A 15,334-nucleotide genomic window follows, 5' to 3' on the forward strand; every position below is an offset into this window, starting at 1 on the left:
ATGCTGCGTGCTCCTGCGCTGCGGCTCAGCTCAGCCTGCAGTAAACAGCCGGCTGGTCACCAAGCAACCACCATGCCTGGCAACCCGAGTTCGTTCTGGGACGATTGCGTCTCTCTCGCGCGGTCAGAAGATGCTGCCCCATCCTCGCAGGTTACTGTGTAGCTCTGGCGTCCAGCCTAGGGTCACTCCTACTGCGCTCAGATACAGTGCAGAGGTAAAAAGGCTGAATGGCCAAGAGGCTCTCAGTGATCAGGTTTGGACCGAGAGGACTCCCAGGACTCCCTCGGTCCACGGAGCTCCGGAAAGTGGCACGTATGCTTCCCCAGCCCTGTCATTTCAGCGATTCTCATTAATTTTATCTCATTAATTACCTCTCCTCCCTCCCCTCAAACTTTCTTTTCCCGTGCTCCCCAGCTCCACGGGGGAGAGCTGTGTTTGATGACTCCCGCCTGTAATCCCATCTTCAGAGGCTGAGGCAGGAGAATTGCTAGTTTGAGGGTAGCCTGGGCAACTTGGTCAGACACTGTCAGGAGCAGAGGAGAGCCAGGAGGAGGAGAAGGAAGTGCCTGTTACGGTTTGGGTCTAGAATATCCTTCACAGGCTCAGATTTTGAGCCTTGTTTCCAGTGGGTGTTACTTTTGAGATAAAGAATCAGATAAGGCCTGGCTGGTGCCACCAGGTTATGAGGGCCTCCCTTGGAAAGTTATGTCTTGGCCCTGGGTTCTGGCCTCACCCTGTGTTCTGGTCACTGAGATATGAACAGAGCTGTTCTTCCTTGCCTCCCCGCTGTGATCCACTGACCCTGCTCTCTCACACAAAGCTCGGCTCCCTTCTGTTGCTTTAGCCCATTATTTTGTTAGGGTGACATGGAAGTAATGAGTACAGCATGTGGGTCACACCTGCCTCAGGTACCGCAGAGAGGGGTCTGCACTGTTGATCGGGCTGCCCTTCAGCCATCAAAGCCCCGACGTCCACATGAGGTTTGCCGTACACGAGCCGTCTCCCTCCGTGAGGCCTTTTCACTCCTAGGCAAATCCAGGTCCCAGCAAGCAGCTGCTCAATATTAGCCATCATGACGAGGTCGATGTCTTCTCCTCAGATATCCAGCAGGGAGAAGCGTCACCCTCACGGCTGGACCCTGTAGGTGGCAGCTGATGAAGACCACAGACACTAATGAGCTCACAGGATGCCGCTGTAATCAGAACTCTCCAGGGATGTCCTCTGACAGATGCCAGAGAGTGGGGGCGGGGGGGAGGCAGCACATGCTGTGAGACACACACACACACACACACACAATCAGAACAGTGGAAGCCCAGCGTGGCAAAGAAGCCACAGGTGTGCGAGTGGCTGCCAGATCAGTGGAGGACATGTCATCCCGTCATACCTGTGGAGACGCCTGTGGAGACATGTGCTGCCTTACGGAAAGCATTAGGCAAAGCTGTTTTGTAAAGCTGACCTGCGGCTCTGATGTGATAGACCTCAGGAAGACCTCAGCCCTCACTTCCCTATCCCTGGCATCCCAGCTGGCCCAGCTTGTGGACATATGCCCCTCCTGTACTGCCCTGGGCTTGTTTTTGCTTTTTTTGTTCGTTTGTTTTTCTTCATAGACTCTGAGTCAGTATCTGGGGCAGCTTCTGGAAGGGTTGACCGATGGAGTCATGGTATGTGCTAATTTGCCTTCATCTTAGAGATGGGGAAACTAAGATTTGGCAAGGCTCCTAGGGTTGCCTTGTAGGATTCTCTCCTACCCCCCAACATGCACAGGACTGTGAAAGACCCCTTGAAAAACCCTTTACAGCAGAGAACAACCAGGGGATTCTCAGGAAGGGGGTCTGCTAAGTACCACCAAGCCTTCCAATCAAAGATGAATTTGTGTAATTTTAAAGAGACAGTAAACTTGGTTTTTAAACTCGTAGATATTTTCTCACATTCGGCATGTGAATTTTCTAGGAATTTTCTAACTCGGGGTAGCTGAGTATATGTGGGAAAGGTGAGCAGAGATTGGCAGAAGGAAGAAGAAGAAAGAAAAGGAGAAAATAAGTACACAGAAAAAATAGGGAAAAGAACAAGGAAACAGTTGGGAGACTGGGAAGGCTCTTGGATGTCTGTGGGCTACTCCACTGAGGAGGAGAAACTCAGAGGAGAGACTCCATGCTGTGAAAGTTGAGCATCTTCTCCCTTTAACCTTTCAACCTTTTTATAACATTTATCGTATCTATCTATCTATCTATCTATCTATCTATCTATCTATCTATCATCTATCTACCTATCTATCTATCTATCATCTATCTATCATCTATCATCTATCTATCATTTATGTGGAGAGGACACATGTTCTTCCCACTCTCTGTCCGTGTGTATACGTGTGTGTGTCAGGGCAGTTGTTTGTGTAGATGTGTATGTGGCCATGGGAGCCTTTGCTGCAGTTCACATCTGAAAGCCAGAAGTCCAGTTGGTCCTCTCCTGCCATGTGGGTCCCAGGGATCAAACTACAGTAAATCAGGTTGAGCAGCAAGAGCCTTTACCAGCTGAGCCATCCTGCCAGCCTAAAGCCTGTAGGCTCTTTTGGACAGCACCTTGAGCTTCTAAGCCCCGTCAGTAGGTTGGACATCTCGCTGTTACAGGATGGCCGGTGAAAATCACAGGCGAAAGGATCTCCCTGGGGTCAGCAACCCCGGGACTGTGCGAGATACCTGGACCAGGAGCCCCACAAAGGGGGTCCCAAAGCCTGCCTGAGTGCTGGTCACAGTCACCCTGGCAACAGGCCCCTGATGAGCCAGGCTAGGAAGCATGAGCAAGGTGAGGAACATCCCACTAAGATTGAGCAACAAGAGCAAGGGTGTGCCGACCCCAGGGTCAGGGGAGCCAGCCCCCAGGGCCCCTTTTCGTACAAGCTGTTCTTAGAAGAGGAGATGGGCAGGTAGTCTTCTATTGTTCCGTGGATATCCCTGTACAGGTGTCCCTCTGTCACCTCTAGCAGCCAGTTAGAGCAAGGAGCAATGCAGCTCCCCTCACTGGAAACCACCCACCAACTGTGTCACCTCCCCCAGCTCTTTGTCCCCAGCCTGGATGGATTAGCTGGTATCCTGACTCTTACACACTGTCCTGGCTAGCATAGAAGTGGCCTCTCATCAGGGCATCTCCAGTCATGATCCCCATCTCCAGACCAGCTACCTGAAATTCAAACCCAGGATCCCAAGACAGCATGCCGGGGGCACAAACAGCGCGGGGCCAGGTGCTCAATGCGCTGCTACTTCTAATGTTCGTATTTCATAGGGGCCAGCCCTTGGGTGCCTCCTCTAAGCTGCTTTCCAGACTCTAGGCGATATATTTTCTCTCTCTTTCTCTTTCTACCCACCCCCCCTTGTGTGTGTGTGTGTGTGTGTGTGTCTGTGTGTGTGTGTCTGTGTGTGTCTGTGTGTGTGTGTCTGTGTGTGTGTGTCTGTGTGTGTGTGTCTGTGTGTGTGTCTGTGTGTGTGTGTCTGTGTGTGTGTGTGTGTGTGTCTGTGTGTGTGTGTGTCTGTGTGTGTGTGTCTGTGTGTGTGTGTGTCTGTGTGTGTGTGTGTGTCTGTGTGTGTGTCTGTGTGTCTGTGTGTGTGTCTGTGTGTCTGTGTCTGTAGTATGTATGCATTCATGTTGTTTGTATTTACGTGTGGAAGACTGAGGTCAACCTCAGTTGTCTTGCTTGGTCACTCTCCACCTTACTCATTTAAAGACAGGTCTCTGTCCTGAACCTGGAGACGATTGATTCAAATCGGCAGGCTGGCCATTAAACTCCAGGGATTCTCCTGTCCCACCCAGAGCCAGGTTGGAAGCCCATGCCATAGTACCCATCTTTAACATAGACGCTGGAATCCAAACTCAGGCCCTCAGTGCTTGCGAGGCAGACGCTTTACCGACTCACCCCGGTGAGGCCTTCTAAGCAGCACAGCATGATCTATCCAGAGCTGCCAAGCCTGTCCTGACCACGACCCCCAGGCCTCTGAGCACCCACAACCTTGGTGGCTAGCTAGACAGAACAGGGTAATGCCGAGAGACAAGTACCCCAAGCCAAGCTGAGGTCATAAAGTTCCTGATCCTCATGAGAAGCGTCCTGACCCCACACTCACTCGTGCTTTCTGCAATCTGTTGGCTCTGAGTGGCACCGTTTGCTCAGACCTGCCAAGCGGCAGGAGCTTTCGTTCAAAGAGCTGGGAGTAGACACCTGAAGCTGGACAGGGCTTTATTTAGGGGCTGGTGCTGCTGAATAATGAATTCAGTGTGCATTCCTGGGCTCCTGGCTGCATGCACAACACACACACACACACACACACACACACACACACACACACACACACCACACTATACACATGCTGGGCTGACACCTCAGAGGGGCGGGGCTGGCAGGGCTGCACGGCTCTGCCGAGCTGAAGGAGCAGCTCGCTGTGGTTGCCTTGGTCTCTGTGGGCAGCAGCGGGAGGAGGCGGCGGCAGCAGGAGAAGAGGGAGGCGTGTGAGCCACGCTCCACCAGCTAGCTCCTTCCCGCTGCTCTGCCTGGCACTGCCCAGGCTCTCCTCGCCGGCATGGCCCTCATCGTCCACCTCAAGACCGTCTCGGAGCTGCGAGGCAAAGGCGACCGGATCGCCAAAGTGACTTTCCGAGGTAAGGGAGCCCCCGTCTCGGGGATCCCAGTTCTGCAAGCTGGCCCGGGCCGGATTTTGTGAGTTGATAGGGATGGGAGAGGGTTAGGAGGAGGGATGGCAAAGTTCTAGCAGGCACAGGCTACGAGGCTTTTTAAGGGTGGCCACCTGCCCCTGGCCTCACCAGCCTTGAGGTTTCCTACGTTAACCCGGGCCAGCATAGCAGTGTCCTGCAGAGTGCAGATTCTTGGCTCAGCGAGGCAGAAGTGAGGGGTCCATCCTGGGATAACACTGACCTGGCCCAGCAGAGCCTCCCTGGGATCCCCTCTTCTCTTCCCCCAGTTTTCTGCCTGAATGGGAATCTAGGCCTGTAAAGAGTGGCTGTAGAAACCGTGACAGCCAGTGGCACTCTGCCCTCCAGTGTGACGAGGATAGCGGTGGCTTTTCCTTGCTCCACTGTGTTCTGAGATGGGGACATGTCTCCAACCTCTCCTCCGTGGACTCCTGGTCTCCTTCAGCTCGTGTGTTATGATCTGCTGTGTATCAAATCTGGGGGGCTAGTAATGTGAAGATGAGCTTTGGTCTGAAGAGCTGCACCTGCTGAGGCTGGGAATGGAGTTAGCATGCAGGCGCAAGTGTGTGATGCAGAGAGGTAGGGATCCGTGAGCACCCTAACCACGACCGGGAGCCAGCAGTCAGGGAAGGCTTCTGGGAGGAGGCAATGCTCGACTGCTGGTTGAGGGATTGGCAGAGGGAGCACGCAAAGAGAATGATGACATGAGAGGGAAAGGGAACAGTGTTCCCTAAGGCTGGGAGCAGAGGGAGAGACGGAGGCTACGTGAGCCAGAGCTCAGAGAGCGCAGAAGCTCTGCTCCAAAGAGCCAAGGAGCTGAAGGGGATCCAGCAGCCCACAAGGAGTCAAGCAGAGAAAGGCGGGGGCCAGGCTTATCTCTGTTTGTGCCCACCTACCTCTGCAAAACACAGTTCAGCCTGCCTCGCCACAGCCAAACCCTCTGGTCCAGGGGCGTTTCCTCAGCCTTTAACCTCGCCAGTGTGGCATCTTCTCCCCAGACCTGCCAGGAGGGAGATCTGAGACTCAGAGAGTCACTAGACCTTCTGGTATGAGCCTCCAGGCACCCGTGTCACCCACACAGGTCCTGGGCTCTCCTCCTGCAGCCTGCTGTTCACAGAGCAGGGGCAAGTTCCTGCCATGTCTGCAGGCAGGAGGGACCCGAGGGTGGGCTGGGCCACCTACTGTTCCTTGGGCCACCCCAGCAGCCGCTTTGCCTGCACTAGCCTGGCTCTCCACATGCCACCTGCCGGCTTACGCTTAGAAAAACAAGCACGTCCCGTCTGTGTCACACACAGCCCTGCACTTAGAGTCTTAGCGCTAGGTTGCTCGGTGGCTACAGTTGTGACAGGACGGACCAAGCTGGGCAGGGGCAGTGTCCTTCACAGAAAGAGAAACCAGGGTCCAGAAACCCTCTCAGGGGATTAGTGGAGGGGTAAGGACAGTGGCCATTCTGTCAGGTCTACATTTTGGCTGTTGGGTCCTCCGGCACCCACAAAGGGTGGGCATCCTGTCCATCAGAGACTCATGTTTTTCTTTCTTTATTTGTTCTGGTGGGGAGCAGCCCTGGGGACTTGAACCCAGGGCCTCCCACATGCCAGATAAGCCTTCTCCTGATGAACCATATGCGTGCCCCCTCCTTTTTCTATCCTTGAACCCACTCTATAACCTAGGTAGGCCTTGAACATATACTCTTCCTGCCTCAGTCTCCCGATCCACCAGGCCCAGCTCCCACCTCTTCCTTTGAGCTACAAGACAGAACACCCAGGAATTAGGCTGTCTGTAGCCCATGCCCTCCATATAGTCAGAGGTAGGGCCCCTGGAGCAAGCGGTGAAGGGCGGACAGAAGATACAGTCAGGTTTTCAAAAAACAGTGGATGGCAACTACGGACACCCAAGCCCCAGCCAACGCTGCTATTTCTGCGGAACTGAAACAGCATATCCCTTTCTAATGTCTACAACCAATGCCCAAGACACACTGTATTAGGGAGAAACGAGAAAACGGAGCAGGTAGAGGGGTCACTGGTCTCTCGCCTCCCCAAACCTCTCAAATAAAGCAGGTGGCAGATGGGGTGAGCGGCAGACATGGGCCCTAAAGGTGAAGGGGAGAAAGGTCCTGCCCCGAGGGCTTGCAGGGAAACAAGGAGGCATGGACCCCACCCTGCGTCCGCTAGCATGGCCGGACTGGGCCTCCCAGCGGCAAATAGGATACAGCAGCCGCTTGCACGGAGTGGCTTTCCCACCTGAAGGGGCCATCCATGGAGCAGGTAAGGGGGGGAATGTTTGCAGGTTTCTGGTTTCTCTGTTCTTACTTCAACTCTAGTACTCTCCAAGGAACTAGAGCCAAGGAACGCAGGGTGGGAGCTGTCTGTCTGTCTACCTTTCTTCTTTTTGCTCAGCTCCTATGATCCAACACACACACACACACACACACACACACGCCAGGATCCCAGTAGTAATCTTTCATCTTTACAGCCAACCCTCCCCAGCCTTCTTGCCAAAATACAAGGTTGAGAATTTCCCAGACTTCTCCGCATTCACCTGGACCGCTTGCCAGTACAGAGGTTCTCTGTAGCAAGGCTTCCCATGTGGGTTCATCTTTACAGGCCTGCCCACACCCCAGATTCCATCCTACTACAGCAAACGTCCAGCTGGTTCCCAAGATGCCAAGGGTTTCCCGCCAGTGGCCATGTTCCTCTTTGTGGTAGAATGACCCCCACCCTCTGCCTTACAGAAGTCCATCCTGCGCATACGTCAAGGCCCGGCTCATGTGCCACCTCCTCCAGGAAGTTCTCCCCCTCCCTTCCACACCCTGTACAGCCCCCCTGTAGCTCTGCCATAGTTCTCCTGTGGGCATGGGTCACGCTCTGTGAGCCCTCAAGGCAGAGAGCAGATCTCAGTTGAATGCCAAGCACACTTCTTTCTCTGAGGTCTTCACTAGCTTGTTTGTTGCTGTTTCGAGTCAGGATCTCACGTAGGCCAGGCTGGCCTTGAACTCACTATGTAGCTGAGCCTGATGGGGTTATAAACATGCAGCGCCACACGCCACACCTTTCACTGTTTAATGGTTTAAACTATTCCACAGTGGTCCCATCACTCCTTGGCTCAGCTCAGCTGTGAATGTCACCAGAACATTATGATATGAGGAACACCAAACTGAAAAGAGGCCTCAGGAGAAAAGAGCCAGGAACCCTGACTCACCTTCCTTCTATTGGCCTCTAGCTCAGAGAACCTTCTGAGTCCCAGAGAAAGGCTCATCTCTCCCTTCAGCAAATGTTGGGGATGGTCCAACCCTGTAACCATGTCACTCAGAGCTCAGCAGTCAGGGAGTGCTTCCTGTTAGGGGAGGCAAGGCTGGCTAGGAGAAGCAGCTCCTAGCTGGGTCTTGAATGGCATCTCTGCATAAGTAGGTACAGGAGACATGAGGATGGGCTGTTGAAGGCAAAGGCACTCTGGATGAGAGAGCAGACTGGACACTCAGCCAGAACAACAGCTGAGAAGCCAATCCTGTGGCTGGAGGCAGGGGAATGGAGGTGGCAACTGTTGCCTGAGAATAAGATTTATCCTAGATTGCAGTGTGTGTGAGAGAGAGATGGAGTGAGAGAGAGAGAGAGAGACAGAGACAGAGACTTCTCTCTAGAAATTCTCTGCCATCCCCAGTATGGGATGCAGACTATCCAAGACCCCCATCCTCAGTATTTCCCAGGCTGCCTCAGCCATCCTGGCACTTCTGCTCTTGGAAAATGGGGCAGATGTCACTATTTCTGAAGGCAGCATAAAGAGGGGCTTCCTGAGGACAGCAGCTGCAGCCCATGGCAGGCAGGGGCCCAGCTCTGTGGTTTTGACATGAACACAAGGAACGGGTCCCCAGCATCCACCCATTCCAGTACACCTGGGGGACACCTTGCCTAAACCCAGAGTTCTGAGAGCTCCTCCCTTCCTCCTCCTCCTCCTCCTCTTCTTCCTCTTACCCTGAATAAGCCCCAGCAGACACAGATCTGGCAGGAAGCAGATACGGCACCCAGAACATCACCTAGGCCTTCCTGCTTTGATAAGAGAAGGCATTTTTCGTGCTCTGAAAATGACTGTAAAATTGTCCTCTGCTACAAAGGCACACAGTGAGAGCTTCTGGAAATGTATTTAGAGGGAGCCGACTTGCAAATGATCCCCTAGAGCATGAAGGCTTGCTTATCATGTCCATCTTTACTTTACTGGCAAAAAATAAAAAATAAAAAATAAAAAAAGCTACCTTTCTCCTACCTACACCCATTCCTTGGCCAGAAAAAAAAATTATAATAAAAAACTTCAAATATGTACAAGAGGAGGAGAGAATAATCCTATCCAGTTTCAAAGTCCTCACCTCATGGCTAATCTTGTTCATGATTCCCCTTCTAATTCCCTTATGACAATTATGCTGAGGAAAAAAAATGTTTTATTTCATCTAGAAATTGTCAAGTCATAGCTATTTTTAAAACCCACATGTTTTACCGTTCCTTAAAAATGAACAATTCCTTAGTACTGCCAAGTACTCAGTCCACGTCAATTTCCTTTGTCTCCTCCATGTGGCAAATTGTTTCCTAGCTCATAAAAGCTTCATTTTAATGTGTCTCGTGAATCAAGTAGTTAATCACCCATTCGCCCATTCACCCATTCATCTGCAAATGGTATTTGAGAACCATCCATGTGCTCAGCACTGCTCTAGACCCTGCAGGATAGCAAGGAGGCCCTGGAGGGGAAGGGCAGCCCTGCCACCATCACTGTGAATGTGCGGAGGTTGTAGAAAGGGCAGGGCAGAGTGCAGCGGCCAAGGAAGGCAGAGCAGGCAGGACAGGGGCTGGAGTCGGGGTGGCAGGTGGGGAGCAAGGGGGTAGCATCCAACCAGCCGCTCTGCAGAGGGTCCAAAGTGGGGTATCTGGAGTGGACGTCGGTGGGAAGGGGGCTATGCTGGCTGGTAGGGAGCGGTCCCTCAGGGCCTGGGGGCGGAGAATCTCAGCAGGGACAAGCCTACAGAACAGACTAGTTGGGGGGCTGGGAAGATGGCTCATAGTTAAAGTGCTTGTCACACAATCGTGAGAACAAGAGCCGGACCTCCAGAACACGTGTAAATACAAGGTGTGCATGGTGGCTGGCCTGTAATTCCACCCTGGGACAGCAGAGACAGGGATCTCCAGGGCAAGCTGGAGAGAGTAGCCATATAGGTGAGCTCTGGGCTTAATTGACTGTCAATGATGAACAAGATGAGCGCACGTGATACAGGATGAATCCTGACAAGCAAGCACACAGGTGCGCCCACACACATGCAAAATATACACACACGTGCAAAAAATGGAAAAAAAAAAAAACACGTGCACACACAAAAAACACTGGCACAGTCTAGGGCGAGGCGGTGAGCTGGGATCTAGCAGCTGGCAGGGTGTCACAGAGAAGCTTGGAAACACCAAACAGCGGATCCAGTGGGTCTTGGTAGCACACTGAAGCCTTTGAACTTTGCTAAGCAGATATGGGGGAAATGCATGGGCTGAGGAAAATGCGAAACTTAAGATCCGGTTCAGGAAACAACAGTCCATTTGGTCCCAGACTGCAGAGAGGAAGCCGGGGCAGGGTGCAGCTAGGACCGTGGGATAGAGGGAAAGGGTGGCCTGCCATTCAGAGGAGGGGCAGTGCAGAGACGGGGTGATGGAGAGGGTAGGAAAAGATGCCTCTGGACAGAGGGCAGGTGTGGCTTGTGGACCCCAGGATTTGGGTTTTGAAAAGCAAGGATCAATAGACTCAAATAGGACTAAGATCTTCCCTGCTCTTGCCTCTGCGATGACCCTGCCAGCATTCTGTGTGGATTCCTGGGTGAGGACAGGAGAATAATGGGAGGGAAAATGATACTTGAGACAGCTTTGCTGCTTTGAGTGGTCCTCATCTGGTCTCCTGACGGAATGCTGGCAAACACGGAGAGGTCAGGCCAAACTCCTGGTGCTGTCAGCATGCGTGTGGGCACCACCAGGATTGGAGCCCCGGCCACTTCCGGCAGCAGCTGGTCAGTCAGCAATGGGAATCACTGTGCAGCCTGAGGGCAGGGGGTGATCCCACCCCAAGGGACTGTGATGCCTTGCCAACTCTGTTAGTGTTTTCAGGGTGTCTCCACAAGAAGGTACCCCACTCTCTACCACATAGAGAAAGACAGGTACCATGGAGTCCCCTGTCTTGGTTTGAGCTTCTATTGCTGTGGCTAAACACCAATGGCCAAAAGCAAGTTGGGGAGGAGAGGGTTTATTTGGTTTACACTTCCACATTGCTGTTTATCACCAAAGGAAATCAGGGCAGGAACTCAGGCAGGGCGGCAACCTGGAGGCAGGAGCTGATGCAGAGGCCATGGAGGGGTGCTGCTTCCTGGCTTGTTTTCCCCCGGCTTGCTTGCTTATAGAATCCAGGACCACCAGCCCAGGGGTGGCAGCACCACGATGGGCTGGGCCCTCTCTCATTGATGGATAACTAAGAAAATGCCTACAGCCAGCTGTTACAGAGGCAGCTTCTCAGTTAAGGTTCCTTCCTTTCGGATGACTCTAGTCTGTGTCACGCTGGCACAGACCAGCCAGCACCCCCTCTCAAGACGGTCCAGTCTTAGACAGCTCAGCCTTGGTCGAATGTTAGTTGCCCGTCTCGGGGAGCCAGAACCCAGCACGATTGCAAGAGGTGTACCACCCATGCCACACAGGGAAAAGAAGTCACACGCGGTTCTCATGCGGATCTCTGTTGCACAGTTCTAGAAAGGGCTCCTTCAGCAGAATATCTTGTGATACTCTCAACTCAATAACTGTTTCCATTTTAATTATTTTGTGTGTGTGGGTGTGTGTGGGTGTGTGTGGGTGTTTTTTTTTTTCCAAGTAAGTCTGTGTACCATGTGTGTTCCTGGCATCTGCTGAGGCCATAAGAGGATTTCAGATATTGTAGAACTGGAGTTACAGTACAGATGGTTTTGAGCCACCATGTAGATGCTGGGAATCGAACCCAGCTCCTATGGAAGAGCGGCACCTTAACCATTGAGTCATGTCTCCAGCCCTTGCTTTTTGTTTTGTTTTGTTTTTAATGTAAAAGTTCAGGATAAAGTCAGCATTGGGCTTGTAACAATATTTTTACTCCATTCGAGAATGTCAACGCCGTCATTCTTCCATCATGCCTCATTATATTCCCAGCACCTGGCACAGAAGGAGTTCCCTGCCCAGCATATGGATTGCCAGGGTCACAGCCACCTCCATCTGTCTCTGAATTGGGAGATCCTAGCTCCCAGCCTCTGCAAGCCCTGTCCCAGGCTTCGAGGCAACACTGCCTTCTTCTCTGCCTCCAAGATCCGGCCTCAAAAGTGGGAACCATTGTGGTCAGCCCTCGGGAGGTTTGAGGCAGAGAAATGGGGCGCAGTAAGTTCAAAAATGGCTTAAGATCTTTGCCCTATCCCACCCCTCAGATGAGCCCTGCCGAGTCTGACTTCCTGGTATTAGCAGGGTGAGGAAGGGGAGATGAATGGTAAGATGATACTTGAGTGAGAGTAACGGGAGATCAAGAATAGTGACAGACTGGGCCTTTTCTTAGTGGAGAGCTGGAGGCCCAGGGAGTCTCTGGTGTCCCGAGCCTGGCTCTGTGAGCAGCTGTTTCTAGAGAGGGCATGAGTTAAGGCACTTGAGGAGTATGCTTATGGGGGGGAGGGGCAACTTATCCTGAGTTGAATTTCCTTGTCGTACTGTGCCATCACCTGTCGATAGGAAAGTGAAGAGCAAACAATGGGTTGCTTCCAGAGCAAATTACCAGCAAGCAGATACGAAAGTCATTAGGGAGATGGAAGAGCTGATGCACCCCTCCACCAACATCACCCTAACAGGGGTTTCTGAGGTCTGACGCCTCAAAGCTGAGAAATGCACATTTGTCTTGACTATCTACGGTGCTGTCATTGTGACAGGCAAATGATGCGGAGCTCAGGTGCCACCACATTTCAGAAGACTGACAGCCCAGACTGACATTGGCTCAGCAAGCTTGGCAACCCAGGTTGGAGCCACAGAACCCATACAGAGGAGGAAGGAGAAAACCATCTCCATAATGTTGTCCCCTGACCTCCGCGTGCGCAACGTGGCATGTGTAACCACAAACACATATCATACATGCACGCTAATGAGTAAGAAAAAAAAAAAAACTTGAAAGTGACATCCTGTACACTCACAAGGAGAGTCAACCTTTTTGAAGACGGGATATTGTCGTCTGCAAATGTACTGCGCTGCATTCATAGCTACTGTGGGACACAGAGGGCCCATGGGTCTCAGGGTGGACATACCAACACAGCGTATGTGCTTTGGCCACACTGAGATTCACTATAAAATCAACAGCGTTTTGCTGTCTTTTGAAGCCTATAGAGCCACAGGAACCAACTCAGGGTAGCACTAGCCCAAAAACAGATAACAGCCAAGTGGGTAGGACAGTGTCTGGGAGTGGATCTCATGTGTATACAGTCAGTTGATCTGAAGTATTTCAAAGAGCTAGATACCCACATGGGAAAAATAAACTTCAAACTCCTGTATCCTTCCACCCGAAAAGACGAACTTAAGATAGATTACTAAAGCTAACGTTAAAAGGGGCTGGAGAGCCGGGCACGGCGGTGCCCACCTCCATCCCAGCTCTCGGAAGGCAGAGGCAGTTGAGTCTCTGCGAGTTTGAGGTCAGTCTGATCTATGTAGCGAGTTCTGAGGCAGACAAGGCTACACGGAGAGACGGGGCAGAGGGACCGGAGGGACGGCCCAGCCTGTTTGCTGTGTAGGGCAGAGTGCAGATCGCTGTACCCGTGTAAAACAAGGCTGGATCTGGTCTCAAAGCACCAGGAAGGCCAGGACAGAGAGGAACAGAGACATGAAGATTGCTGGAGCTTGGGGCTGTCAATCTAGCAAAAACAAACAAATGAAAGAACATGAACTCTACGTTCCTTGAGGGACCCCGCCTCAAAGGGGTAACAGTGATAGAGGGGACGCGCTCCACCCTTCTGGAGCCTCTGCACATGCATGCATGCAACAGGTACACAGGCGTGTGCGCACACCACACACATACATATGGAAATTAAAATTTAAAATAAAGCCAAACAACAAAAAACCTATAAGCTTATAGAAGAAATTTTAAAGTGTGTTTGTTATATTCTTGGATTCCACAAAAATTTCTTAAAACAAAACAAAACAAAACAAAACAAAAAAACGCCCACACATTGTAAAATACAAACCTCCCCAAACTAATAAATTAGATTTTCTAATAATTAAAAATTCCTATTCATCACAAAATACATTTAAGAATATGAGAAGGCAAGGCACACACAGGATGAAAATACACACATCAATGCAAATTAGTAACAAAAAGACAAATGGGCAAACTTTTTAAAGTATGCCAAAGACTTAAGCAATACTGAAAAAGCGTGATAAGCATCATTAAAGATACAAACATCAAAGTTACAAGAGTTATTATCTTATGGGCAGGACAATAACTAGAAAAGTAAGCCTCACACTCACCAAATATATGTGGAATGTAAAATCGCTGGATTTTTCGTACATTGTGATGGCTTGTGAGATAGAGCCATCACTTTGGAAAACTCCTTGGCAGTTTCTGATAAACTTATACAGGTATCTATCTATTGTGCCTGCAATTCTGCTCTTAGGCACTCCCCTCACCTCAAAAAGTGAAATATGTGTATGAAGGAGGTTTATTTAAACACACACACACACACACACACACACACACATACACACACCAGGTTTACTCATATTAACTCCCCCAGTTTGCTTTCTATTGCTGTGACAAACACCGACGAAAACCAACATGCAAACGGAAGCGCTTGCTTGGCGTAGAGACTGCAGTCCAGCCCTGAGGGAAGCCAGGGCGGGAACGCTGCTTACTGGCTTGCTCTTCATGGCTTGCTCACTCTGCTTCCTCACACACACCAAGACCGCTTCCCCAGGGGTGGGCAACACCCACAGTGGGCGGGACTCCCCCACAACAATCCTTAATCCAGAATGTTGCCAAGAGGCCAGTCTGATGGAGGTAACTCTTCAACTGAGGTTCCCTTTCCCGGGTAACTCTAGTTTGACAACTTAGGTTGACAAGACAAACAAAAACAGCTGTCTAGCAATAACACACTATCAGAAGCAGTCTAAAAGTCTATCAGCAGAACAGCCCGACAGGCTGAAGTGTATCCATACCACAGGCTATTAATTGACAGTGAAAATGAATAGGTTGGCCCACCATATGGATGAGATAAAAAATCTCAAAAAGAATGTTCCCTTTTCTCTGGTCAGACTTTCCTAAGTGATACACTCTATTTACATCTATAAGCATTTACAGTCGTGTGTGTGTGTGTGTGTGTGTGTTACATGTAGACGAGCGGTGGCTTAAAGTACATGGGAAGATGTGTGTGAATTAAACGCAATTGCTACAAGGTTTTATAACAGGGACTCCAGCTACCACAGGTTTAGATATCCACAGGGAATTGATTCCAGGACTTCTCGGGCACTGAGAACTGCTGGGCTGATGTACGTGACGGTACGAACGAGCCAGAAAAGCACCGACAGAAGTGAGACACACATCTGGGGGCTGGAGGATTAGCTCAGTTGGTGACATGCTTGCCCTGCAAGCA

At 51.2% G+C, this 15,334-nt stretch overlaps 1 protein-coding gene across 7 annotated transcripts in view; it reads left to right on the forward strand.

Annotated features, from left to right (window-relative positions):
* The first annotated feature begins 4,395 nt into the window (after window positions 1–4,395).
* The window catches only part of Otof (otoferlin), a 91,059-nt gene continuing 80,120 nt past the window's right edge, over window positions 4,396–15,334 (forward strand). For 4 of the 7 annotated variants that reach the window (XM_060365106.1, XM_060365107.1, XM_021635433.2 and 1 more), the window contains exon 1: window positions 4,397–4,641. In XM_060365106.1, the coding sequence (XP_060221089.1) occupies window positions 4,563–4,641 (79 nt within the window). In that variant the 5' untranslated portion in view covers window positions 4,397–4,562. Of the gene's footprint in view, window positions 4,642–15,334 lie in introns of all 7 variants that reach the window. The other 3 variants (XM_021635437.2, XM_021635434.2, XM_021635435.2) reach the window with 1 other exon arrangement.

Source organism: Meriones unguiculatus, chromosome 1 (assembly GCF_030254825.1).
Source record: "Meriones unguiculatus strain TT.TT164.6M chromosome 1, Bangor_MerUng_6.1, whole genome shotgun sequence".
NCBI lineage: Eukaryota > Metazoa > Chordata > Mammalia > Rodentia > Muridae > Meriones > Meriones unguiculatus.